General features: G+C 41.0%; 1 protein-coding gene and 1 long non-coding RNA gene across 12 annotated transcripts in view; one reads left to right on the top strand and one right to left on the bottom strand.

Moving 5' to 3' along the window:
- Positions 1-7,057: 7,057 nt before the first annotated feature.
- LOC122200911 lies at positions 7,058-13,371 on the bottom strand. Its single transcript, XR_006193985.1, has 3 exons — positions 12,983-13,371; positions 9,211-9,335; positions 7,058-7,877 (listed from the first exon to the last, which is right to left on the bottom strand). It is a non-coding gene; the product is annotated as an uncharacterized LOC122200911 (long non-coding RNA).
- Positions 13,372-13,541: 170 nt separating this feature from the next.
- Positions 13,542-24,974, top strand: part of EMSY (EMSY transcriptional repressor, BRCA2 interacting) — an 87,108-nt gene continuing 75,675 nt past the window's right edge. For 4 of the 11 annotated variants that reach the window (XM_042903876.1, XM_042903874.1, XM_042903872.1 and 1 more), the window contains exons 1-5: positions 13,553-13,835; positions 15,565-15,673; positions 21,594-21,693; positions 23,284-23,358; positions 24,720-24,761. In XM_042903876.1, the coding sequence (XP_042759810.1) occupies positions 15,604-15,673; positions 21,594-21,693; positions 23,284-23,358; positions 24,720-24,761 (287 nt within the window). In that variant the 5' untranslated portion in view covers positions 13,553-13,835; positions 15,565-15,603. Of the gene's footprint in view, positions 13,836-15,564; positions 15,674-21,593; positions 21,694-23,283; positions 23,359-24,719; positions 24,762-24,974 lie in introns of all 11 variants that reach the window. The other 7 variants (XM_042903873.1, XM_042903871.1, XM_042903877.1 and 4 more) reach the window with 6 other exon arrangements.

The following is a 24,974-nucleotide window of genomic DNA, read 5'->3' as shown; positions in this document are numbered from 1 at the left end:
CTCTGCCTGGCAATCTCCTTTATTATTATTATTATTATTATTATTATTATTATTATTATTTTAATGTTTATTTATTTTTGAGAGCAAAGAGAGAGGGCGAGCATGAACGGGAGAGGGGCAGAGAGAGAGAAGGAGACACAGAATCCAAAGCAGGCTCCAGGCTCTGAGCTGTCAGCACAGAGCCTGACGTGGGGCTTCAACTCTCGAACCATGAGACCACGACCTAAGGGGAAGTCGGATGAACTGACTGAGCCACCCAGGTGCCCCCTGCCTGGGAATCTCTTAAACAATTTCTCAAACTCAGATCAATGTAGATTTCCTTGCCTTTGTAAGATTAGGTGCTCTTCCTCTCTACGCTCTCACAGTACCCTGAACATACTTCAACAGACCTCTTACCACACTGTCCTGGAACTGCTGGTTTCCTTGTCTTTTGTTCACCAGGCTGAGAACTCCCTGAGGGCAGGGACTTTCGTGGTCTCTGACCTAAGACCCTCAGGGAGGAGGGTGGGAAATATGCCAAGAAAGGGAAAATAGTTTAATCAAAGGGAAAATAAAAATTCAAGCAAGATAGAGAGCCAGGGGCTCGAACATTTAAAGTAATAGGTCCAAGAGGTGATAGCAGATGATAAAGAGAAGACAAGCCCAAGACCCCGGAAGAAGGATGATTACAATAGGTTGGAAAGTGGAATGGTTTAAGATAGAAGCTATAGATGAGGTAAGGGTGTCTGGAGACTTTTTATAGAGGGTACTGAGCGTACCTCTATACAGAGGTGGGTCTCACTCCTGTAATGTCTTAGTATTGGGCTCCACCGTTAGCTTGATAGTCTGGGGAGTTTCTCTTCTCCATCTCAAGGATTCATCAGACTCAGCCAGCATCTATTGAGCATCTTATTCTGTGTCAGGCACTGTTAGATACCATAACTATAAAACAGAATCAGATATGATCCCTGTGCTCAAGCTTGTAGTCTGGTGGAAGAAATGGATACATAAATAGATAATGACGAGAAAAGGCGTTAAAGGATACCACCGAGAGAAGCACAGGGGCTACAGTAGCACAGAGGAAGGACTCCTAATCCATTAAGGTCCGGAAATGGTGATTTACCTGAGGTCATACAGCTAGTTTGGAGCAGACCCAGGATTAGAACCTAGGCCTGTCAGACTTAAAAGCCCACTCGTTCTCCATTGTAGGAAATTGGGAGGAGACAGAAATGACTTCATGGCGATGGAGGAAATTTATGTGTGTCAGTTTGGTTAAGTTGCCAATTGCATGGTTGTAGGTTACAGTTGGTTTAAAAAGAAAGTTGCTTGAGATTTGGAAAGCAGAAGTGAATCAGCAGCCATTGATCACTGAAGTCATGGACAGACGTGGAGGGGCCAGCGGGTTCCAGCTTGTCTTCACTCTCCTCCACTCCACACCCAGCTCTTCCTAACTGCTAACTCTGCTGGCCAGTCGAAGCTTTAAGCCCACCACCAGCCATCCGGCTGTGGACTCACAGCCTTCTCCTGTAGGCTTCTCCCATCGGCTCCTCCTTCACAGCTCCGAATCAGCTGGTACGCTTGGCTTTTGGGATCGACTGGTTGGTGACTCCATTGAATGTCCTCCCTTTTCAGAGCTGCACTGCTCCAATCCCTCCCACGATTGTATAAATTCTAATTTCTATAATAAATCTCCTATCCCACAACCCCTAGCACCTCTGCTTCTTTAGTTGAATGCTGACTGATAGAGCGCGCTTTTCCCAAAGGTGAAAATAATTGAGTGGAGCGAAGAGACTGAGTTTAGAAATCTAGCTTCACTAGTATCTCCGTAACTCCAGTGCCCCCTTGCACTTAGTAGTTCAGTAAATATTCACTGAATTGAATTTTTAGGTTGCTTCCAGTTCTTTATTAGTACGTATATCACTGCAAAGATCAGTTTCTGGGGAAGAAGATTTTTTTTTTAATTTTGTTTTTTTCTTCTTTTTAACTCTTTCCCTAAGATCGGTGTAAGATATGGAGTCATTTATGGCTCAGGTTCTTAAGTTCCTTCCCAGGACAATATCTGTTGTGTTGGCTACATGTGTTCTTCATCTCCTGGGGTACAATAGATTTTCCTCTGGCTTCGATTTCCCTCTCTCTCCTTCACCTTCTGTCCCTTGCAAAAACAGAGAAAAACCTCACTCTTGTGCATTTTCTCCAAAGAAAGTATTTCACACCCTAATCAAATCAGTGAAAAAAGATATATTGGGTTACCCTTATGGGAATACTCTTCTGGCTTGGCTGCGTTGGGAGTGGGGGAAACAAAGACATCTGGAAATGGAGGCTCTGCTCACTTGGGCTGGACAGACAGCAATCAACTTTGAACCACTTAATTGCAGGGGAATTTCCTCCTTGCTACTTAGACCATTCAGCACTTGTTGGGAGAAGACATGTTACATGCTCACTTTGCCTCCTGGAAAGCTGGGTTAAATGTTGTTTCAATTAGACAACCACGTATGGAATGTCCGTCCTAAACTAGTCCCTATGCTAGTTTCTGGAGATACTGCTCTTGAGGTGTTTTCAGCCAGAGTGGGAAAGAAACACAATGAGTAATAGCACAAGTCAGCCCATAATAAGTGCTAGAAAAGAGGCATTAAGCAAAGCACTATGGGACAGAGGAGGTAGCAATTATATCTGAGGATAGAATTGGTGGTGGGGCGAGAGGAAGAAGTGTAAAAGAATGTATAGGCAGAGGGAGGCAACGTCTTTTAAGCACAGAGCTGGGTTTCACAGAGGAAGGTGGATGAATGGAAAGAGCTAACACTCAGTCACCGTCTATCCAGTGCTGGTCACTGAGCTAGGCCCTGTACTTATGTTATCACATTAACCTTTCCCCAAACCCATCTAGAGGAAACAGGTAACTTGCTCAAGAACTTGAAAGAGGTAGACTTGGGATTCAAACCCAGATCTTTTTAACATCCAGGAACATTCCATGCTCCCATCTGTGTGTGGAAAATTATTTTTAAAAGACATTTAAGATGGACTATAACGAATGACAGTTTTAATAAGCTTCAAAAAGCTGGGGTGTGGAAGAAGAGATGGCATAAAAGCATTCCGGACAGAGGAAGAATGGGAGGAGAACAGCCCCAGGGCAGGACGTGAAGGTGCAAGGTTTGTCTGGGGAAGATTAGGCAATATGGAGTGACTGTGGGAAGACACTGCCACATGGCCACACCGCTGTCTTCTCAGGTTCAACATGTCATTCAGTAATTTAGTCAACAGTGCTGGGAATTCAGAAATCAACCTCTGTCCTTGCTCTCAAGAAGTCTCCAATCAGTCTGGTGAGATTAAGTGCTTTCACCACAGACTGCCTTCTACACTTCAGTTCAGGATGTGTGTGTGTGTGTGTGTGTGTGTGTGTGTGTGTGTGTGTGTGTACGGGCACATACTCACACAAGCATCATTTGGACCATTTCCTTCCCACAATCGTTTCTCAACAAATACATTGCCCAGGCTCTCAGTAAGCATGCGTTCGTTTATTACCTCTGCCCTTAGCAAGGCTTGGATTTGAACCGCTGGCTTTGACGTGATAAATTTAAAGCTCATAGCATCACAGCAAGTACCCTTTCAACCCAAGAGAGACCTGGTCTTCTCTAGTTCTCTTAGAAAATAATGATTAATCCTAGGGTTACAAGGAAAAAATCTTCATTGGAACTGACAAGAAAGCATACACCTTCTACCATTTCTCTGCAGACTTCACAAGTGCTCAACACTTCTTGGAAGAGAATGTGGCTCCCAAGCCTTTCGTTCAGCTGGCTGGAGCAGAGTTTTAAAAAATGCATCTCATCTCTGGCGAATCACAGCAAAATGTCATAAACAGCTGGAAACTCTCTGAGGTGAAGACAAGTTGAATATTATGTTTGAATTTATAGCCCCCTCCCCCATGATAGTTGATTTCCATTTCCGACAGGGTTATTATTTCCATCTTTATGAAATATCTTGGATCTCACCTTGGATAATTACTGATTATCATCAGCTCCTCACCTGAGGTGCCTTAGCATTTGGGTGAACCTGAAAAGACTTTTTTTCCCCAAAAATGAACTAGGGAAAACTCAGTGTGTGAGATTGTGTCTTTATTTCTATTTTCATTTGCAATTCCCTTTGGTTTTCTAATGATCAAGTCATCAATCAGTGTCAAATCATACAGAGCACAGACAGTATTTTTGCCACTTGGGTTCCAACGTGGATTAAATGGCAACAACTTGTGTCATTAGGTCTGGTGCTCTCTCATGAGGTACTGTGGCAACCACAGACCCCAAAACTTTGAGGGTATATGTAAGATCTCAGCAGACATCTAAGGTTTTTAGCCAAAGGTATACATTATAATCTTCTGAAATTTGATAGAGCTAAGTTAGTCCAACAAGCACTTCTAGTTGAGCACCACTAAGAGTCTAACATCCCTCATTTCACTCCTTGAGGCCATTCTATGTGCCCCTTTATACTTCCAAGCTTTGCTTATTGCCTCTGCTGTGATACCCTTGATACTCCTGCCCCACTTCTCTGCCTGGTAATGCCTGTTCACTCCAGAGGCCAGTCCAAATGCTAACTCTGCTATGAACCCTTCTGTGATGACAACATTTTTCTCCTTGATCCATAGCATCTTCTTAAACACCTTTATGAATATCGTGTGTTATCATGTTCCCCTATGGTATATACAGCTATCTGCATGTGTCTAACCTCCCCACTCAACTGTAAGCTCCAGGAGGATGATGGTGGAACCTTATGCATCTTCTTATCCCAAAGCCCGGCATGGGGCCCAACACTCATTCAAAGAATAAATGAGGAGGCTGACACCCAAAAGAAGTAGACCGTACACTGGTCCATTTAATTTAGCCAGATCTGGGCGTCCTCGGTATTTATTGACTAAGTTGCTTACAAAAAAAAGATACGCAAGCATGTGCAAGGCAAGGAACTAAAGGGCCATAATGTTAGTTTTTAATATCCTTTTAAAAATATCACTTTCCCAGCAAGTGACAATAGCTGCTTTAATTTGAATTAGTAATGAAAGGCTGCATATCAACTTGAACTTGAGGATGTGTTTTCAGGAAAGCGGGCAAAAGTCCAAATCTTTTTATTTTTCAATTTTTAGACACAGAGATAGAGACAGAGGGAGAAAACAGGGGAGAGGGGGAGGGGGGAAGGGAGGGGGAGAGAGAGAGAGAGAGAGAGAGAGAGAATTTTAAGAATGTTCCATGCTCAGCGCAGAGCCCAATGCAGGGCTTGATCCCACAACCCTGGGATTGTGACCTGAGCCAAAACAGTCAGACGCTCAACCAACTGAGCCACCCAGGTACCCCCAAAATCCAAATCTTAATTGATTGGTTCAATCAGTATAGGAAATGTTAGCCTGAAAATCGTGAGACCTGCCCTTGGTTCCTGTGTGACTTTGTGTAAGTTACTTTGACTCTCTGGGTCTCAGATATCTCTGCTGTAAAATGGGAGATTAAACTGAATACCTCTGAGATTTCTTCTAACTCTAATGTTTTATGACCTTTACCAGAATCATTAGCCAACTGATGTAAAAGTTTATTTAGTTCTACTCCATAGTACTTATGAGAAGGGACTATTCTTAAGATACTAAGTTTTACAAAGTGCGTTAATAAATCATAACAATAATATAAATACCAAAAAGGAAACTTGAAAAATAAAGGAAAAAAAATCATCCATAGTTCTACCACTCTAGGGGTAGAACTTACTCTAGTAAGTTACTGTTTTGGCATGTTTTCTTCCAATTTTTTTTCATATTTATATATGTCCTTTTACATAAAGGTATGTATATACACATATGTATGTGATTTTTCCACTTATCATAAACATATTCCTTAATGTTAACTACTCGGAATTTTCATTTTTTTAAAAAGTTTTATTTATTAAGTGATCTCTACACCCAACATGGGGCTCGAACTCACAACCCTGAGATTTAGAGTCACATGCTTTACCAACTGATCCAGTCAGGTGCCCCTGTAATTTTCATTTTAAATTACATTTAGTCTGTGTAGATATGTGGGGTATGTAAATACTTTTCTATTGTAAGATGATTAGGTTGTCAATTTTTTGATAGCATTGAAATTAAAATTTCTGTAAATATAACTTTTCTCATATTTTAGATTATTCCCACAAATGGGAATCCTGTATCAAAGAGTATGAACATTTTTATGACTCACACAGTGCCCTGGCTTATTTTAGTAAGCATCTGATTTTGCTGTGTAACATTCTTTCACTGACCTCTGACAACAGTACCCTAATTTTCCTAAGGGAAGCCAAGCTCACCCCCACCCTCACTCCATGTACTTTGGAATAATTGACTTTACCACTCAGCTTCCTCCTTTCCAGAGAGTGACATGTGGATAAGGCAAATCAGGGCATTACATTCTCCTGGCCACAGTTTAGGGATGGGCACATGCCCCAGATGGAGACAACAGCAACAGGGTGAGACTTTTAATAAGATCGTCGGAAGAGATAGCATGTGCCTCTTTTCTGCTGGGGCCATAAGCAGGAAGGATGATATAAGCCTGGAACTGCTGGGAGCCAACACACAGAACATGAGAACGAAGGCAACACAGTAGAAAACAGCTGAGGGATGGAGAGATATTCTAGATTCAGTAATGCCTGTAGCCAGAACTACTCTAGGACTTAAAGTGAACCCCACATTTTCATTATTCCTTAAATCATTTCATTCATCCATCCATCCATCCATCCATCCATGCCCACACACCCACACATTCCTAACTGGTACAAATAGGATTTTTAAAAATCCTTTTTACTGGCATTTTTTAAGTAATAAATTTTATTTTTTAGAGCACTTTTAGGTTCAAACTGTATAAAAAGTTCCCACATACCTCCAGTCCTACCCAGCCCCATGCCTCTCATATATGATCTATCAACATCCCACACCAGAGTAGTACATTTGTTACAAGTGATGAACCTACACTGATGTGTCATTATCACCTAATGTCTAAAGGTTACGTAAGTGTTCACCCCTGGTGGTGTACATTCTATGGGTTTTGACAAATGTATAATGATGTGTATCCACCATTACGGCACCTTTGTACTTTTTATTGAGGTATAAACTACATAAAGGATACAATCTTACACGTATAGCTTGATAACCTTTTACTTAGGCCTATCTATTCATGTAACCCCTACCCAGATCAAGATCTAGAACATTCATAGTTCCACGGTTCCTACCTGCTCCAAGTAGTTGCTCCTCTAAAGTTATTTACTATCCAGACTTCTAGCACTATAGATTACTTTTGCTGCTTTTGAACTTTATATAAATGGAATCTCACAGTTTGACTGCAGCCTCTTAGCCTCTTGGCAGCCTGATTCTGCTATCACAATGGGAAGAGACTGGGGGTTTGGGGAGGAAGGAATGAATATGTTTTGCCATGTGAGAGAGAGATGAATTGTGACTAGGAGTGACTACGGCAGATGATGTTTTTCAAAAATGACCACAGCAGTATTTCTGGTTCCATGTGTTCTTTCAGAACTCTACCACTCTTCTGTTAGGTTCCCCTTGAACCTGGGTGGGCTTGACTGTTCCAATCAAGAGTATTGCAGAAATAATGGCATGGCTTCCATAGTTTGATGACAAAAACTTCCAGTTTTCTTTTGTCTCTTTTCTCTCTAGTCACTTGCCTTGGAATCTGGCCACATGTTGTAAGGAAGCATAGGCCACATGGAGATGCCACACACTGATGTTTCTGCTGATAATCCCAGCAAAGATTCCAGGCAACATCAATTGCTGGTCATATGAATGAATGAGACCTCAGATGATTCCAGATTTTAGCCATCAAGCTGTCCCAGTGGACTCCAGAGGAGTAGAGATGAACTGTGTTCTTAAGCCCTACCAATTTGAAGATCTGTGAGCAAAAATAAATTGTATAAGCTATAGCAATGCTTTGTTATGCAACCACAAATAACCAGAACTCTGTAATATCTGTGTGTTCCTGGGAAGAGTCTTGTGATATTTGACACTGCACAAATTATTTTTCTCTCTAGGCCCTGGTTTCCTCAGCTATGAAATGGACAATTACTATACCATGGGAATGTTGTGAAGTTTAAACGAGATAATGCACACAGGTGCTTTTTATAATGAAATTTCAATAAATGCTACCTAATATTATTTCAGCTTACTTCCATCAAGTTGTCCTAGATTTGCTGCTTTGTATAAATTCCTAAAACCTGATTTTGTACACACACACACACACACACACGGATAGGCACACTGCAACTTTACAGCTTCCACACTGCTCTCTCCCATCACTTATGTTGTAAGGATGCTCAAGCAGCCTTATAGGGAGGTCCACAGAGTAAGAAACAGACCTCTTCCCTCACTAACTTGCCAACCATGTGAACAAGCTACAGTAAAACCTTGGATTGTAAGTTGTTCTGCAAGTGTTCTGCAAGATGAGCAAACATTTCTAATAAATTTTAAGTTGATAAACAAGTGATGTCTTGCAATACGAGCAGTACATGACACTGAATGTCACATGCATCACATGATCACAACTGAGGCAATGATTCTTCTCTCTCTCTCTGCAGGATTGTGGGTTATCGTCTCCCATGCTTGGATGCTCAGTCTCAGGTCATGGTGTTTGGCAGAAATCAGTGATTTTTCAGAACGTTGGAAGGTGCCCACAACTGGTACTGGTGTATTTTTTGTCACTTCAAAGCACCTATGGACAGTCCTTTGCCTTTCTGTACACGAGTAAGCTTAAGAATGCTTCGCTTCATTCTAGGTCAGGCTGCCTGCAGATATAGACCCTTTCCTCTGCTGCCTTATTGCCAATTACATTATACGACAAGAGTTTATTAATATTTTACTGTAATCAACATCCAGGTGAGTGTATACAATGGCCCCCAGGCAGAAAAAGATTCCATTGAGCCAAGACATAGCAGTGATTCTGCCAGTGATACTGAAAGTCGTCCTACACAATAATCCTCCTCTCTCGTCTCCCTGACACCAGCCACAAAGGTTTTCAAAGGTAAGTGCAGGTTTTTATTTTTCTTTATTATTTCGTTTTATATAACAGTATTGTAATCATTTTTATATGGATATTTTTCGGTTATAGAACGAATCATCCGAGTTTCCATTATTTCTTATGGGGGAAATTTGCTTAGATATACAAGTGCTTTGGATTAGAAGCACATTTCTGGAATGAATTATGCTCGCAAACCACGTTTTTACTGTACCTAGGAAGCTGATCCTTTAGCCCCAGTCTTCAGATGATAGCTGTCCTAGCTGACATCATGAATGCAACCTCTTAGAGATTCCAAGCCAGAATCAGCTAACTTGATTCCCACAGAAACTGCAACACCTGTATGAAATTAAAACAACAACAACCACAACCACCAAAACCTTATTTTGTTTCAAAGCCAAGGTTTGGGATAATTTCTTATGTACCAATAGTTAACTAATAGCTACATCAACATGGGGAGGATTATAGGGGAGAAACTGATCCAAGGTAGAGGGCTGTTTTAGGGTCTATGTGGAATGACAGAGACAGCTGAATGAACTTGGAAGTGCCAATGAGACAGAGTTTGAATGATCACAGGGCCCTGCGTAGAAAGAGAAGAAAACAGAGCTAGAGGAGGGAACAAACCTGGAACTGATAGACTGTAAACTGTAGATTTCACTGAAGTTGAAGAACAGGTTTGGTGAGGGTAAAGGAGTAAAAAAACTCTGGAATAAAAGAAGGTCTTGTTTAGAAGGTGGAATTACCTTAGTTACTGATTTCAGAGGTGGAATAGTTCTGGAGAACAAAGCACAGGATCAAAGAAATGGGTGGTTGAATGGCAGTGCTGGGGGAAGGTTTTTAAAATCTTTCTGGTGAGGACAAGGGCAGAAGGGACAATAGGGCAACACAAGCTGATGATAGCAGACTTAAAAAGCTTCTCCCTAAAAAAAAATCCCATCATCCCTAGAGAGATGGAATGACAGTTGAATGGAGTTTGCAGGGTTTGAAAGCCTCACTGCAAGGGTAGCCGGTCTGGAAGTTGGTAGTTACGAGGTGAGGAGAATACCATCCTTTCCTTCTGGTTCAAGATATTGAAGATGGGGATAGAAGGAAGAACTCCATTTGCAAGGGCTTCAAGAGAAACAGTTAATTTTAGGACAATATCAGATTTTTGGCAAGATAAACAAGTGATGGCAGTGCTCTAGGAAAATATTAGGTATGCAAGGAAATTTCTTTGCATTGACATGGGTTTGCTTGTAAAAAAGCTGGAACTTTACTACTCTATTGGCAACTGGGAACCACTGCAAAGTCTTATACCGGCGACTGACATGGTGAGCTTTGAATTTTTGTAAGCTCACCCTGACAGCAGTGGCAGTATGATAGACATACTAGGCAAGGAGTGTGGAGAGGTGCTTTTGGAAGAACAGGGCTGGGAAAAAGTCCACTCCACACAGGCGATGAGGCCTCACCATCATCCCACTAAAACAATGGGGCCAGCTATTTAGGAAGTAGAGACTACAGCGTTTAATGGACAATGAGGGACAGGAGTTGTCAGTTGACGAGGCAGTGTCCAGATCTTTCACCTCCTTTCTGAGCTGTTCAAAGCACTTCTGATCTTCTGATAGATTATTTTGATGATAATGTTGAAATCCACCTTCTCCAATATAGCACTACAAAATTTGAATGGTGGATGGATGGTAGGCCCCTTGAAGAAGTTTGTTTCGAGAAACCTGCTTGGTCAATAGTGGAATAAAGTTTGAGACAGATATTGTACTCCAATACATCTCCCCAGACTAGAGGTAGTTATGTCTAGTAGGACAATAAGTCTTGGTTTTTCTTTTGTGGAATTGGAGGATGGCTCTCATTTTATTTATCACACATTTCGTGGACTCAAAGTGCAAAGTGCCTTAACTTGAAATCATGGCTCTGCTACTAACTAGTGTGTTGTCTTGGGGAAACTACTTAATGGTCTCTGTGCCTCAGTTTCTTCATCCGTAAAATGGTAATAGTATTCTCAAAAGGGTTTTGTGGAGACTAAACAAGTTAATGTATAAAACAGTATCTGGAACAGAGAAAGCCCTGGATAAGTATTAGCTATTATTTTTATGTGCTAGGTACTAGAGTGCAAAGATCTCTCCTTGAAGAGCCCATTGTCTAGTCAGAAAGATTTTCAAACAAATGACCATAAATCAAATGTTCTGAATTTTGTAATACAATGTGTAGAAGCAGAGGCAGGAATGCCTGTCTTAGAAGGAAAAGTCAGAGGCAGGATAAGCTTCTTGAGGGTGAAGTATGACTCTGACCCTTAAGGAAGAGAATTTAATATTGAGAATATTCGGGAATATGGAGCAATCAGAGAATACAGGGAAGGCAGATTCTGGTCACAAAATACAAATATAGTTAGGAAGAAAGGGAGGATGTGGGGGGATTGAGAGTTTGTTAGAAATATAGAATCCTAGGGGCGCCTGGGTGGCTCAGTCGGTTAAGCGTCCAACTTCGGCTCAGGTCATGATCTCACGGTTCGTGGGTTCGAGCCCCGCGTCAGGCTCTGTGCTGACAGCTCAGAGCCTGGAGCCTGTTTCAGATTCTGTGTCTCCTTCTCTCTGTGACCCTCCCCCGTTCATGCTCTGTCTCTCTCTGTCTCAAAAATAAATAAACATTAAAAAAAAAAAATTTTAAGAAATATAGAATCCTAGAACCTATCCAGAAACACTCAAGGAAAATTTGCATTTTAACAAGATCCTCAGGGGTTCCTACTGAACATGAAAGTTTGAGAACCACTAGTCTAGAGCATACACTGGAGCCAAGCTGCTTATGTTTAAGTCCTGGCTTCACCATTTATTTATCATGTGTGACTCCAAGCAAGCTATTTAACCTCCTTTCTCTGCCTCAGTTTTCTCATTTGTAATTAGACATAATAGTTTCTACCTCGTAAAATTTTAAGGCCTAAATGAATTAGTATGTGAGACGCTTACAGCAATACTTAACATTAAGTAAGCATAGGAGTAAGCTAGAATTCTTGACTTATATGCTACTTATTGTGGTCAGTGCCAGTTTTATAAGCAGCTTGGCTTTCCATTTCCACTCCATTACCTGTCACCTTGACATTTATTGTATAGAAGACACTTGGAAGTCAGAGGACCTGGGGTTAAAAAGCCCAGCTCCCTTCAATTCCTAGCTTTGTGAAATTGGGTGAGTTCTCCAATTTCTGTGTTTTCCTCATTCATAGTGTGTGTGTGGGGGGGGGGGGGGGTAAGGAAGATCTAAACTATATCTACCTCAGATACTATAAGGCTCAAATCAAAGAAAGTATGTTAAACAACAAAATATTTTAAAGTTTCTTTTACCATCTTTCCAAAAGTTAAGTCATTGACCTGAAAACAGGTGACCTAAATTTACTGGGAAATAGATGGAAGAGAACGCATTACAAGATAAGGGAGGGAGAAGAGGGCCTGGAGGTTATCTGTCCCACTTCATGACTTTCTGGAGGGGCAGGCTTGGGTTTCAACAATAACAATTTTCTGGGACCTTACAGAGTGTTTTTAGCTAATGAGTAAACAGTAGTAAGAAACTTAAATGCTGTTATTTATTTTCTCTTCCTAATCTACTGCTCCATTCAAGGATATGACCAGTCTCACACGTTTGCACAAAGGTTGGCAATCCACAAATAACTCTTCCCCACGTTGTGTATCACAATATCCCCATAGGGTGGTATCAACCCCATTTTACAAGAAAACTTTGTCAATACCAGAAAGCATATTAAAAACCCCCTTTGACTTGGGCATTTTTACCAGCTCCGAGATTTCCAAAAGTACACAATTTAGGAGGAAGGGCAATCACAACACTTGATTGACTCTTCAACAATACCAAGCACTGGTTTCGGTTTTATGGCCGCGAGTAATTACACACTGGGCCCCCTTTCTCATACGTGTAATAGGGGCAACAATACCTTCGTCCCACAATTGTTCTGTGATTAAATAAGAACAAAGGCTGAAGGATGAACCTACCACGTCGTAGGGCCTCTAACAAATACCTTCTCCTTCTTGCCTTTGACAGCTAAAGCACGAGATATCACTATCATTCCCACTTCACACGTGGAGAGAGACCCGAAGTGAAGAACGCTCGGGTTCCACTCCTCCACTGGCAACTCGGCAACCGCCAGCCTGGGCTCTGGCAATCGCAACGTCCGCTATGTCGGTTCTCGTAGCGTGGATTCTCTCTCCTTGACTCGCGTCTGGTGGGGGCTGTGGAGGCCGCTGACAATTGCTCCCATGACTCTGAGGAATCCGATCCTAATCCTCAACAGCGCTTCAGGGACAAAGCTGCTTTCCTACCGTCCCTAACCTCGCCTAGAGTAAAGGTCGCGGCAAAACCCCAGCTCCAGCTACCGACGCCATCTTGGCCTCTACGTGTGACGCCACACGTAGCAGAGAGCGCAGCCGATTGGTTGGGAGACGGCAGCTGGAGGAGAGGCGCGCGAAGCCGGAGAAGGAGGGTATGGAGGTGAAGCCAGGGAAACTACAATCCCGGCCTTCCTTGCGCCTGCGACAGCATACCGACAGCGAAAGAGGAGGGAGTTGGGTCGGGACCACAACTCCCAGCACCTCCCGCGATGTCTCTTCTTTCCTTTCAAAACGCGGAGGAAAAGAGGGACTGGGAGAATGGAAGCCTTCTGGAGCCTGTTCTCCGAAAGGCGGGAAAGGCGAACTACACCTCCCGACTGGCAGCGCGCGGCTGCGCCTGCGCCCTGATGCCTGTCGCCATCTTGCCCCTTCTGAGGCACCGCAAACAAACCCAATTCCTGGTGTTCCCTAGTCTTGGCGGAGGAGCCTTTTAGATGAGCCCCGAAAGGCCGGGCAGGTGGGTGACTCTCGGACAGGGTGCCGGGAAGAGCTGGCAGGTTAGCCGGGCTGGAGGAGCGCCGGGCCAAGCATTTGGTCCCCGGCTTGGGGCGCCCAGCCCCATCCTCCGTTGTCTCCTAACGGGATCGTGGGGCTCCCTGAGGTGGGCTGAGGGGGACTTTGGCAGGCCTGGTGCTGGGATCCTGGGGGTCCAGCTCTGGGCGCCTCCCGGTGAGTCTCGGTCGTCTGCCTGGCTGTCCGCGCGCCTAGTTTCTCTCCGTTGTCCTCTCCGCTGAGGAGGGAGCGAGGCGCTGATGCCGACCGTGGCCCCTGACACCCGCTACTGGTCCTGAAGGGCTTGGGTAGTGGGCTTGACATTGGGGTTGGCGCTGAGCGGCACCGGTGAGGAGAGTGGGCGGGCTGCTCTTGTTGTGGTGCTGTGAGAGAGTGCGTGTTTGGGGAGGGGGCGGGGCGGGCTTGCCTCCTTGACACTTGAGTGGGGGAAGGATTACACGAGATCCCGGCTGCCGGAGCGGGCTCCCGCTACTGCTGCTTAGATTTCCAGTGCGCTGCGTCCCCGCGGTGGGGTGCGCTGGCGGGGACGCGTCGGGATGCCGTGACGTGGTGCTTGTTCGGGCGGTCGCCGGCCGCCTCCAAGATCCTGTCGGGAGGCGGGGACTGGCTTGTGGAGGGAGCGGATTCCTTTGGCTCTGCCCCTTCTTCCTCCTCCCCACCCCTTTTCTTTATGTCATCCTGCCGGCTGGGGCGCGCAGTCCAGTTCTCCTAGCTCTGGGTTGGTTCGTAGCTGAGAGGACTATGGGAAGTCGGGGGGGGGGGGGGGCGGTCAACTCCGGGCGCAGAGTTGGAGTTAGCAGCCCCAGTGCCTGGAACGGGATATAGCAGTTATTACGGTTCGGTGCCTGACTCAACTGGGGAGCTCGCTCGCTCATTCATTCATTCATTCACTCACTCACTCACTCACTCATTCATTCTGCTCTCCTCTGTCTTCATTCACCTTACTTAACCAATATTTACAGTGGATCTGCTGTGTGCTAAGCAGGTATTGTTCAAGCCCTCAGCGCTAAGTTGTCTTTTTATCCTCTGAACCAGGCAATTCCCAGTACAAAGTAAATTCCTGACATCTGAAATTTTGGTAAATGATTGTCGAAGGACTACTGGGTGTAAATTCATCGTTCATTGTTCAGACTTGAGAAGACCGTTTTTGAAGTTCCATTAGCCCTTGTAACGAGCTGGCAGCTTTATGTATTTTCTCTCTTGTAAGTCTCGAATGAGAAAGCCAGCAGAAATCAAGTGACTTGCCCAAATCAGGTAGTAGCACCTATTTATTAAACAACATGCCAGCCACTGTGGTAAGAACTTCACATACTGTCCTTTAATCCTCATGACGAATTGGATGATAATACCTTTGTTTTCCAGATGGGGAAAACTTTTGCTCAGATAGGCCCCTTCACCCAGGATCGCACAGCCAGCGAGTTGAAGGCTAGAACTAGAACCTAGAGGTGTCTGACCCTAAAGCCTGTGCTCTTTCCACTGTCTTATGCCGGAATAATAAGCTCCGGAATGGCTGTTTAGTTCTTCATTTGTCAAAAGTTGAAAACTGTGGTGGTGAAATAGGATTGTTCTTACTGGTTTTACTTCTTAGGGTGTGGATCTCCAGGCAAGTGGCCTTTTGAATGTACTTTGTTAATTTGATTTTTGTTTTGTTTTGTTTTGTTTTGTTTTGTTAGGGAAGACAAGCTCTTTGGGGCTACCAAAAAGAAGCAGCAATGCCTGTTGTGTGGCCAACCCTTTTGGATCTCAGCAGGGATGAATGCAAAAGGATTCTTCGAAAATTGGGTACGGTTTTCATTTTTGATGTTTTATGACTTTCTATGATACTTTTCTCTTTCTTTCTTTTTTTTTTTTTTTTTTTTTTTTTGTCATGGCTGTTTGCCTGGATGTCCTATCTCATGCTGCGTTAGAAATTTTTTGGAGGTGCATTCCCCATCTTACTCGTTATTTCCCCAGTGCCTAGCATAGTGCTCTGTACTTAGTAGGTGCATGAACCATAATAATAAAAATAGTAGCTAAGAGTTCTCGAGGGGTACTGGGCTGTTGTGAGATTTTTACTCTTTCAGCATCTCATTTAATCCTCACTCAAATGGAAAAGGTAGGTTTTTTGTTTTTTTTTTTTTGTCTGTTTCCATTTTACAGATGACAGAACTGAAGCTTAGAGCCCAAGGTGATGCTGGAGTCAGGATTGTAACCCAGGGAATATGACTCCAATATCACTTTAGCATACTTTTAACCTTCATGAATATATGTGTGAATTACATACTGTTTCTAAATTCTAAGTAAATGTTAGCTATGCTGACTTCTCTAAATTATATTTTACTGTCAGTAATAAGACATTCTTTGTATTTATAATTAATTATTTTGAGCTTTTTTTCCTTTAGAGCAGCCTTTCTCAACTAGCATTTTAGGGAGAGAATTAAATACTAATGCTGAACCTAATCCATTGTATGTAATGAACTAACTTACGCATTTAGAATTGTAATCGTTATGTACTGTTCTTGGGAAAATTGAGAAAAAGAGTTACTCGAATTATTTTCTGTATTCTGTGGTTCAGATGAGGATCCTTGGCTGAGAACTGCCGCCTTAGCCTGTAAGGTCCAAGAAGGACCTTGTCGTCTTCTTTACCACTATCGTTGCAGGCTAGCACATAGTAGACGTTCATCAAATGAAAAAATTATTTGAAAAAAGAACATTAAATATTTGGAAGTGGATATGAGTTATTTGGATATCTGTAATTTTGAAGGGTAAAGTGTGGGCTTTGATTTCAGAGAGACCTGGGGTCTTTGTCTTGTCACTGATGACCCGCAAGATCAATTTATTTAATCTCCATCAATCTGTCGACATTTTTGTAAAAGAAGCATAATAATATCTGCCTCATAGATTTGTTATGTGGATTAGTTGTATATAAAAGGGGCCTATCACAGTGCTTGACATCTGAGGGTATAGTGTTTTAGAGCAGTTGCTTTCAGACGTTAATGTAGTTGCAGGTGAATCTTCAAAGGAAATTTTTGTTGGGAATTCCTATATGTAAATCTGAATCATAGCTGCCCTGGCGCTGCCTCCTAGTAACATTTACCGTTTTTATTTTTCCTCAGAGCACTACGAGGATTTCTCTTATTTTAAACTACCTTTTTGCATTGTATTTTAGCATGTTTAGAGAGTTTTTTGAGGCAATCATTCTTTTATCACATTTTTCCTTTAACCTTACATCCAACTTTTAGTACTAATTTGAGGATGATTTTCTACACACTTACATGCAATTGCTATAATTTGCTAGCTACCATTTATAAAGTTGGACTTGTATTAATTTCATAGCTAAAATAATTGCGGAGGAACAGATCCCAAGTATAGTAGACTGCTTTAGAGTTTTTGGGCTTTTGGGGCCTTGAGTCAAGAGATTATGTTTAAATATAAAAATGGTAACCTTTAAGTCTAAATTTATCTTTAACTTTAGCCGAGGCTGTGTGGGTACTGTTGCTAGAGAGCTGTTTCTGTACAAAAGAAAACAGCCTTCCTGCAGAGTAATGTCGTCTTCAATGACCCTTCACTTTGGGAGGTGAGCCTTGGTAGTGATTTGCAGAAAGACTTCCTCCCCACCCGTTGGCCTATTATCATAACAATGAAACCTTTGAATTGCCTTCAAATAGTAGCTCTAGGTCCAAAGTTTAGAGAAAGTACTGTATTTAGGAATTAACTTAAAATATTTTAAGAATTAGGTTTGTCCTTCCAAAAACAGTTATAAATCATATAACATAAAATGTTAAACATTGAGATTTTACTTAAATAAAAAGAAACTGGGATAGAGAATTTTTTTATGATACGTTGAACAGACCAGTAATAGATAAATGCTTCCTTCCCTCCTTCTAGCCTGCTTTTCCTCTGCCTTATTTTTTTGAAAACCATTCCTGAGCTACAACTCCAACTTGGGGCTTTACGGACTATGTTGTTTATGACTGATTTGTTTAAATGGAATGGGTTGAGGACTTTATAAAAGTGGTTTGGCGAATCTTTTTGTTTTCTGTGGTGTTTGCATATATTTATGTATCATTAGAGTTAGCACTACAGTAGAATGGCACCAAAAATAATGCCAGAAATTCAACTAAGTTTGATATTTGTCAGGATCTGAGGATACCCATCAAAGTGGAAATCAAATGTGAAGGAGGTTGGGAAGCCAGTGAAGGTTCTTTACAATGAGTGAATTTCTGGAGGAGGGAGGAAGTGCCTCGAATCGTGTACCTATGGTAACTGTTGTCTGAGTCCCAGTTTTGTGTGAGGTTGCCACCTCATACTTTTGTCTATGATTTTTTAGTTAGACTTGGAATGACATTTGAAATGTCAAAAATCTTTGCCACATTTCTTTAGTTAATTTCACTCTTTTTGAAGTAGTATCTTGATCACCATAAACTGCATAGGCCAAAAGTGAACTTTTTCTTTGTCCTCATGCCACCTCCTCTCTCTGACCTCTCCATTTCTTTGTATGGTATTGCCCTTCTAAATATCTTGCAGACTGTAAAACTTGGTTCCTTTCCTTCTGCTGTTATTTCCACATTCAGTCAATTACAGAGTCCTATCAAATAAAAGCATTTTAGCCTGGAATTAGAGGCTTAGTCTGGCCCCAGACTACTTTTCCATTTTTATCTTTCTTTATTCCTGTATCTGTATCTCTTGTTGGATTTTAATTGCCTTGAAGATAGGCACTTTGTTTTATTTATATAATCATTCTCATGGTACCTTGTAATAGTAGTCATGTGCAATTAATAGTTTGGTTTGAATTAATGACTGTCCGAGTACAGACATGTTTTTACTTTCCCTAGAGTAAAACTCTGAAAATGGTCACTGACTGTTATTGGAAGTTTGATGTCTATATGAGATATTATTGGCTTTTACTCTTCCTATTCCTTTTGCACATTTGCATTTTTTCTCCTCTGCTTGCTTAGAGCACACTTCTGATTAAAGCTTATGCTTCTAGATCAGATGATGTGTTTCCCCTCTGTGCTTTTACCACTGTATTATAAACTGTATCATAATTGTCTGATGACTTGTTTCACTGTAGCTTTATTCTAAGGTTAACTCCTTGAAGGTAGAATTTAGCATACTATCTGATATCTATAATAGGACTCAGTACTGATTTGTTGAATAAAATATTCCATAAATGAGGCATAAGCTTTTAGTATAGTGATTTCTTAGTTGGTTATCCCCAGTGCCTTTCTGAACTCGACTTTGGGTCATGATAAAAGCTGAAATACACGTTTCCTGTGACTAAGTATTTTCTTCACTTCTCCAGAATGGGAAAGCTTTTTCCTTCCAGAGAGACCCCATGAAACATCTACATAGTATTCAGCATAGATTGAATATACAGGGTGTTTACACATGGGATAATTCAGTTGGACCAGACATTTCTGTTTAATATAGTCAACTCACTTACTCTACTATATAAAGGTCTTTTTTTGATTGTCAGAACTATGAATAACATGAACTGAATGAGGCTATTAGTTTATTATTGGTGTAGTACTTAGGATGCAGATACGCATGCCTTTATTATTTGGGTGTCCGGCATTAGGAAGTAGCAAATACTAACTAGTAGCAACTTGAATTGAGTAAGAAGATAAATGTAGTTTGGACACTTATTTCCCATCATTCAGTTTTGCTCAGGTATACTCGTCTCATAGTTTAAGACAACTATTTTATTATTATTTTTGATGCTATGGATGCTGGGGGTTTTTCTTTTATTTTGTGTGTGTGTGTTTATTTATTTTTGAGAGACAGAGAACAAGCGTGAGCAGGGGAGGGGTGAAGGTGGGGGACAAAGGATCTGAAGCAGGCTGTGCACTGACAGTAGAGAGAGCTCAATACAGGGCTTGAACTCACAAACTGCAAGATCATGACCTGAGCCAAAGTCGACACTTAACACACTTAACCGATTGAGTGAATTCTGAATTCTGTCATGTGGTTGTATTCAGCTGGTAGCTTAGATAGTTGACTGGGCTCAGCTGAGATGGCTGGGCCTGTCTCTCCATGTGGCTTTTCATCCTGGGCTTCTTTGCATCTTGGTTATCTCAAGGTAGCAAGGCCCTGTGGGCAAATGCGTATTGAGCTTCTGTTTGCATCAGGTATGCTGATGTTCCACTGGCCAAGGCAAGGCACATGCCAAGCCCAGAGTCAGTGTGGGAGGGGACTACACAAAGTAGTACAACTTCCATGGAGTGTGCTGGGAGGCAGGCATGGCTTATTGGGAGCCAATGAGGAGTTTTTGGTTGTATATCTTATTTTGTCTTTTTAAAAAAATTTTTTTTAACATTCAGTTTTTGAGAGAGTTAGAGAGACAGAGCATGAGCAGGGAAGGGACAGAGAGAGAGGGAGACAGAATCTGAAGCAGGCTCCAGGCTCTGAGCTGTCAGTACAGAGCCCGATGTGGGGCTCGAACTCACAAACCGTGAGATCATGACCCAAGCCGAAGTCGGATGCTCAACCAACTGAGCCACCCAGGTGCCCCATATTTTTTTTTTTTTTCATGTTTGTTTATTTTTGAGAGAGGGAGAGAGAGATAGAGCAGGGGAGGGGCAGAGAGAGAAGGGAGACATAGAATCTGAAGCAGGCTCCAGGCTCTGAGCTGTCAGCACAGATCCTGATGCGGGGCTTGAACCCACGAATTGTGAGATCATGACCTGAGCTGAAGTCAGATGCTTAACTGATTGAGCCACCCAGGCGCCCTTGTCTTTTTTTTTTTTTTTTTTAATTTGTATATTTTGAGACAGAGACAGAGGAAGAGTAGGGGAAGGGGCAGAGAGAGAAAATCCCAAGCAGGCACCATTCCCAGTTTAAGGCTTGATCTCACAACCTTGAGATCACAGCTTGAGGACCAGGAGATCATGACCTGAGATGATATCAAGAGTCTAACCAGTGTCAGAGATTGACAGTTTCATTTCATAATGGTTGTTGTTGTGGAAAAATAGTGAAACGAAACTGTCTGGCATTAGGGTTCAGTGTATTATATCCTTGTTGCTATAAGAGCAACTCATGTTTCCTAACTTGCCTTAGTCATTTTGATGGTAGGTGCAGAGGATCTTAGATCTGGAAGATAACTTCAGAGTCTCTTCTAGATAAAGAAATTGAGGTTCAGAGATGAGAAGAGACTTGTCCAAGGTCACAAAACTAGTGAGTGAGTGGTAGTGCTGGAGCCAGAATCTGGTCATTTGACTCTTGTTCTAGGAGTTTTTCTACTGGACAGTGCTCATGGTATTCTCAACCCCAGGAGGGAGGTAGAATGTAGTTTGAATTTCAGGCAGGCCTAAGGAATTGTTTTAAGGATTGGTCAGTATAGGTACCTGTCGGTAAAGCTAAAAATTTATCTTATCAGCCTTACATCACTTGGAGCCTATTCCTAATTGTTGGTAGCATCTGAGTTAAGTGTTCTTCAGTGATAATGTGCAAGATAGTATTTACCATTGGATTTTTCTACCTAAGCATTTTATATATGTGACTTCTGTGAGATAATAACAACAGCAAAAAAATATACAAACATTATAAAAGCCACATTTTAATCTACGTTCTTAGATAGGATTTTTGAGAGGAATTTTTAAAATTTTGCATATTGATTTTTTTTTATTGATTTCTAGGTTTTTTGCCCTGAAGTTTCACTATATGTAGCCATAGTTTTAAAATATTGAAGGCCTATCTTGTTAAAATAATTTTCTTCTTCTAGAATTGGAGGCATATGCTGGAGTTATCAGTGCACTTCGGGCACAGGGGGATCTCACCAAGGAAAAGAAAGATCTTCTTGGAGAACTCTCAAAAGTTCTTAGGTAAATTATCATAAAAATTTGTGAGACATGACTCTAGAAATTTCATTTTGAGGGGTTTTAGTACTTTTTACTCTCAAGTTGAAGACAGAGGTATTCAAGTTTTTGGTGCTTAGGTATCCCATCCCAGTTGTGGAGGCTTTGTTACAGAGAGTTATATAATTTATCATTTATTCTATAATCAGAAAGGGTTTAAGGCAGACAGTTTTAGGTTTGGGTCACCTGGGAAGGGGAGGTAGTTTTGACCTGGGTGAAGGAAAGAAGGGTTGGTAGCAACAAGATCTGAAGACCTAGAGTGGCCCAGTGACATTTGTTGGGAGGGAAGAAGGAGACTTCTTAGTTGTTGTCTTAATTTAGAGAAATGGGTGGTTTTATATAGTCATAGCCCTAAGGATAGTTTACCCCCTAGCTTCCTGCTAGAATGGCACTTTAAATTTGTTAAAAAGTTCTAGTGAATGGAATTCTTAGATACCTTGTCTTGATCCATTCTGACATCTTGAGCTTTTTCAGAAAGTACTCTGTTTTAATGGAAGTTACCTTTCTACATATAAAACCATTTTGTTCTATTCTTTTTTTAAATGAAAATAGGGAAGAGGCTTTTCCTATATTTAGTTGCCATTAATTTAGGGATTTAAATTTAATTTAAGTGAAATCCTTAATCTTACTGTCTTCATGTTTAACAATTTATATATTTTCTGTTTGTTGTTTATATTTCCTCGTAAATCTGCTTTCTAGCCCTTTAAATATTTTAACCCATGTTATGGATTTAGTTTAAGCAGCAAAGATTACAATTGAAGAGTGATACTCATTTTATTGAGTATTTATGAATGGAATAGGGATAACCTTTTTTTCACTTGTTTAGTGTTAACCTTACATGTATTTAATCAGGGTCAATATAAGCGCATTTTTACCGTAATGGTAATGTGAGGTAGAAGACATACAGGTGAAGTGTTGAGTAATAAGGGAGTAATGTCCTGGTGTCAAATTTCATAGCATATAGCCACCAGAAAAAGATAGCTTATCCTGCCACTTTTGTTTCTTTATTATATTCACTGAACATAAAATTCACTGAATATATTCACTGAACATAGCATATAGCCACTGGAAAAAGATAGCTTATCCTGCCACTTTTGTTTCTTTATTATATTTACTAAACATAAAATTATAGACTCTTAAGCTTTAGAAAAGACTTCAGAAGACTTTCTTCCAAGTGCCAGAATCCTCTTAGTAACCACGATTAGGGGTCATTCAATGGCTGTTTGCGTATTTAGGTAACAGGAACCTCTGCTAATCTTGAACATGGTCTGACATTTCTGAGTTTTGGAAGTAATGACTTGATATCAAGCTGATTTGTCTTCCTATGATTCCTAATTTGCAACTAATCCTGCAGTTACACCGAATCATTATGAACCCTTCTTTGTGATTTTAATTAAAGCATCTGAAGGTGTATATTAGGCCCCTGTCTATATCTTTTCACAAATCAATCTTGTCCCCCCTCTTCCCCAAGCAGAATGTTGACTTAGAACATTAATAAAAGTATAGAAAAGAGCTGCCTGCTTGGCAGAGTTCTATAATGGCTATTTTTTTTCATAGCATCTCAACAGAGCGCCACCGTGCTGAAGTTCGGAGAGCAGTAAACGATGAACGGTTAACAACAATTGCACATAAGTAAGCCATTAGTCATACAACCCCTGATTTTTTATTACGTAGTATAACATAGTTTTGAAACAGTCTTCCGATTGTATAGCAGATTCCTGAGTCTTTTATCTTAATAGTAATTATTTCTGTACTCAGGGATCCTGACCATAGAGGTGTTACCTGTTTATTCACTTGGTTATGTTTTTGCATTTGGTCAGGCAAGCTTTAAGTACTGAGGTCAAATCCCACTACAGTGTAATCTCTGCATAACTAAAGGCCACCACAGTTCAGCAGATGATTCACTTAACTTGAAGCAAAGTTCAATAATAAAGTAGTATGCTCCCCTAATTCAGCAGCCCCTTAGAGGTTCTTTGTAATGGTATTTGGTATGTATATTGCTTTGTAAATAGGCATTATAAATTTTTTTATAACTGACTAATATTTCATGTATTTTGAGATTCAGAAAAAAGATTGTAAAAATTTATGTTCTGCATTTTTTAAGAATTATGAATGTATCTTACTTAGTTTACGTTAAAAAGCCAACAAAATAAAGTTATAAACAATTCTTATCAAAATTGTTTTCAGATCATTGTAACGATTTGATAGATGGGGTGGAGGGTGGTAGAGGACGAAGGGCAGGGATCAAACATTAGGAGAGTGCCTATGGAGACAGTGCCTCCTACAGAATAGAGAGGAGCAGAAATTATCCTTTAAATGTTTATGCAGGATGACAGGAACATTTCAAAAAATAAGATACATTAGAGTATAACTCATTTGTTTTTTATTTTTATGTCTTAATGTGAAATAAAACTAAAGGAAAAAATTCAGTGCATTTCCATAATGTGATAAATGGTATGTTTAAACCAATTGGCAGTATTTGAATTGGCCCTATAGATCCATTAGCTTCATGTTGTGCTTTACCGTTCCTCATTTTATTTAACTTATAAAATGGGGTGCTACCTTTTTAACTGTGTAGTTTGAAGGATTAGGTATTTGAATTTAGAGATTTTTCAGTGGTAGGTTTGTATGCACTGTAGAAGTTTGGAATTTTTCCACTATAGACGTTAAGTATTTAGTTGTCAGGCCAACATGGTTGAAACATTCAAATATTAATGTGTTCCTTCTTTAATTTGCTCTAAGCTTTTGAATTGGGATGCTCTCAAAATAATAACTGAGCCTAGATTCTAGTTTGAGAAGGTAATAGGATGCTTATGTGCTAGATAATAAAGTAGTAAACAATCGCTTACATTCAGAGGCACTTAGAGGCAAAGCTAGTACTTTAAAAGCATTGGAACAGTATTGTGGGACAATTAGTTGTAAGTTGATGCATCAGTTTCATACTTAAAGGATAACATTTATTTAGTCTCCTTTTCCTTTTTTCCCCTTTAAAGAATGAATTTATCCTTATATTTGGGTGAAAGACCAAGTTACAGGTATGCAAATAGGTTATTATTATTTCAGGCTTTTTCTTGTATTTATTTCAAAATTGAAGCTCTCAATTATTCACGGGCACATGTTCCCATTTACGAATTAACCGTGCCCTCTGCTTTCCCTTCTCTTCCCTTCCTCCCCCTCCTAATACTGCCCACCTTTTAGCCATTTTGCTGCTTGGGAGTACCTCTAGCCAGAGGGTGGGAAGGGAGAGG

This window comes from Panthera leo, chromosome D1 (genome assembly GCF_018350215.1).
Source record: "Panthera leo isolate Ple1 chromosome D1, P.leo_Ple1_pat1.1, whole genome shotgun sequence".
In the NCBI taxonomy this organism is placed as follows: domain Eukaryota; kingdom Metazoa; phylum Chordata; class Mammalia; order Carnivora; family Felidae; genus Panthera; species Panthera leo.
Note: the sequence above shows the minus strand (reverse complement) of the source record. Positions and strands in the feature narration are given on the sequence as shown.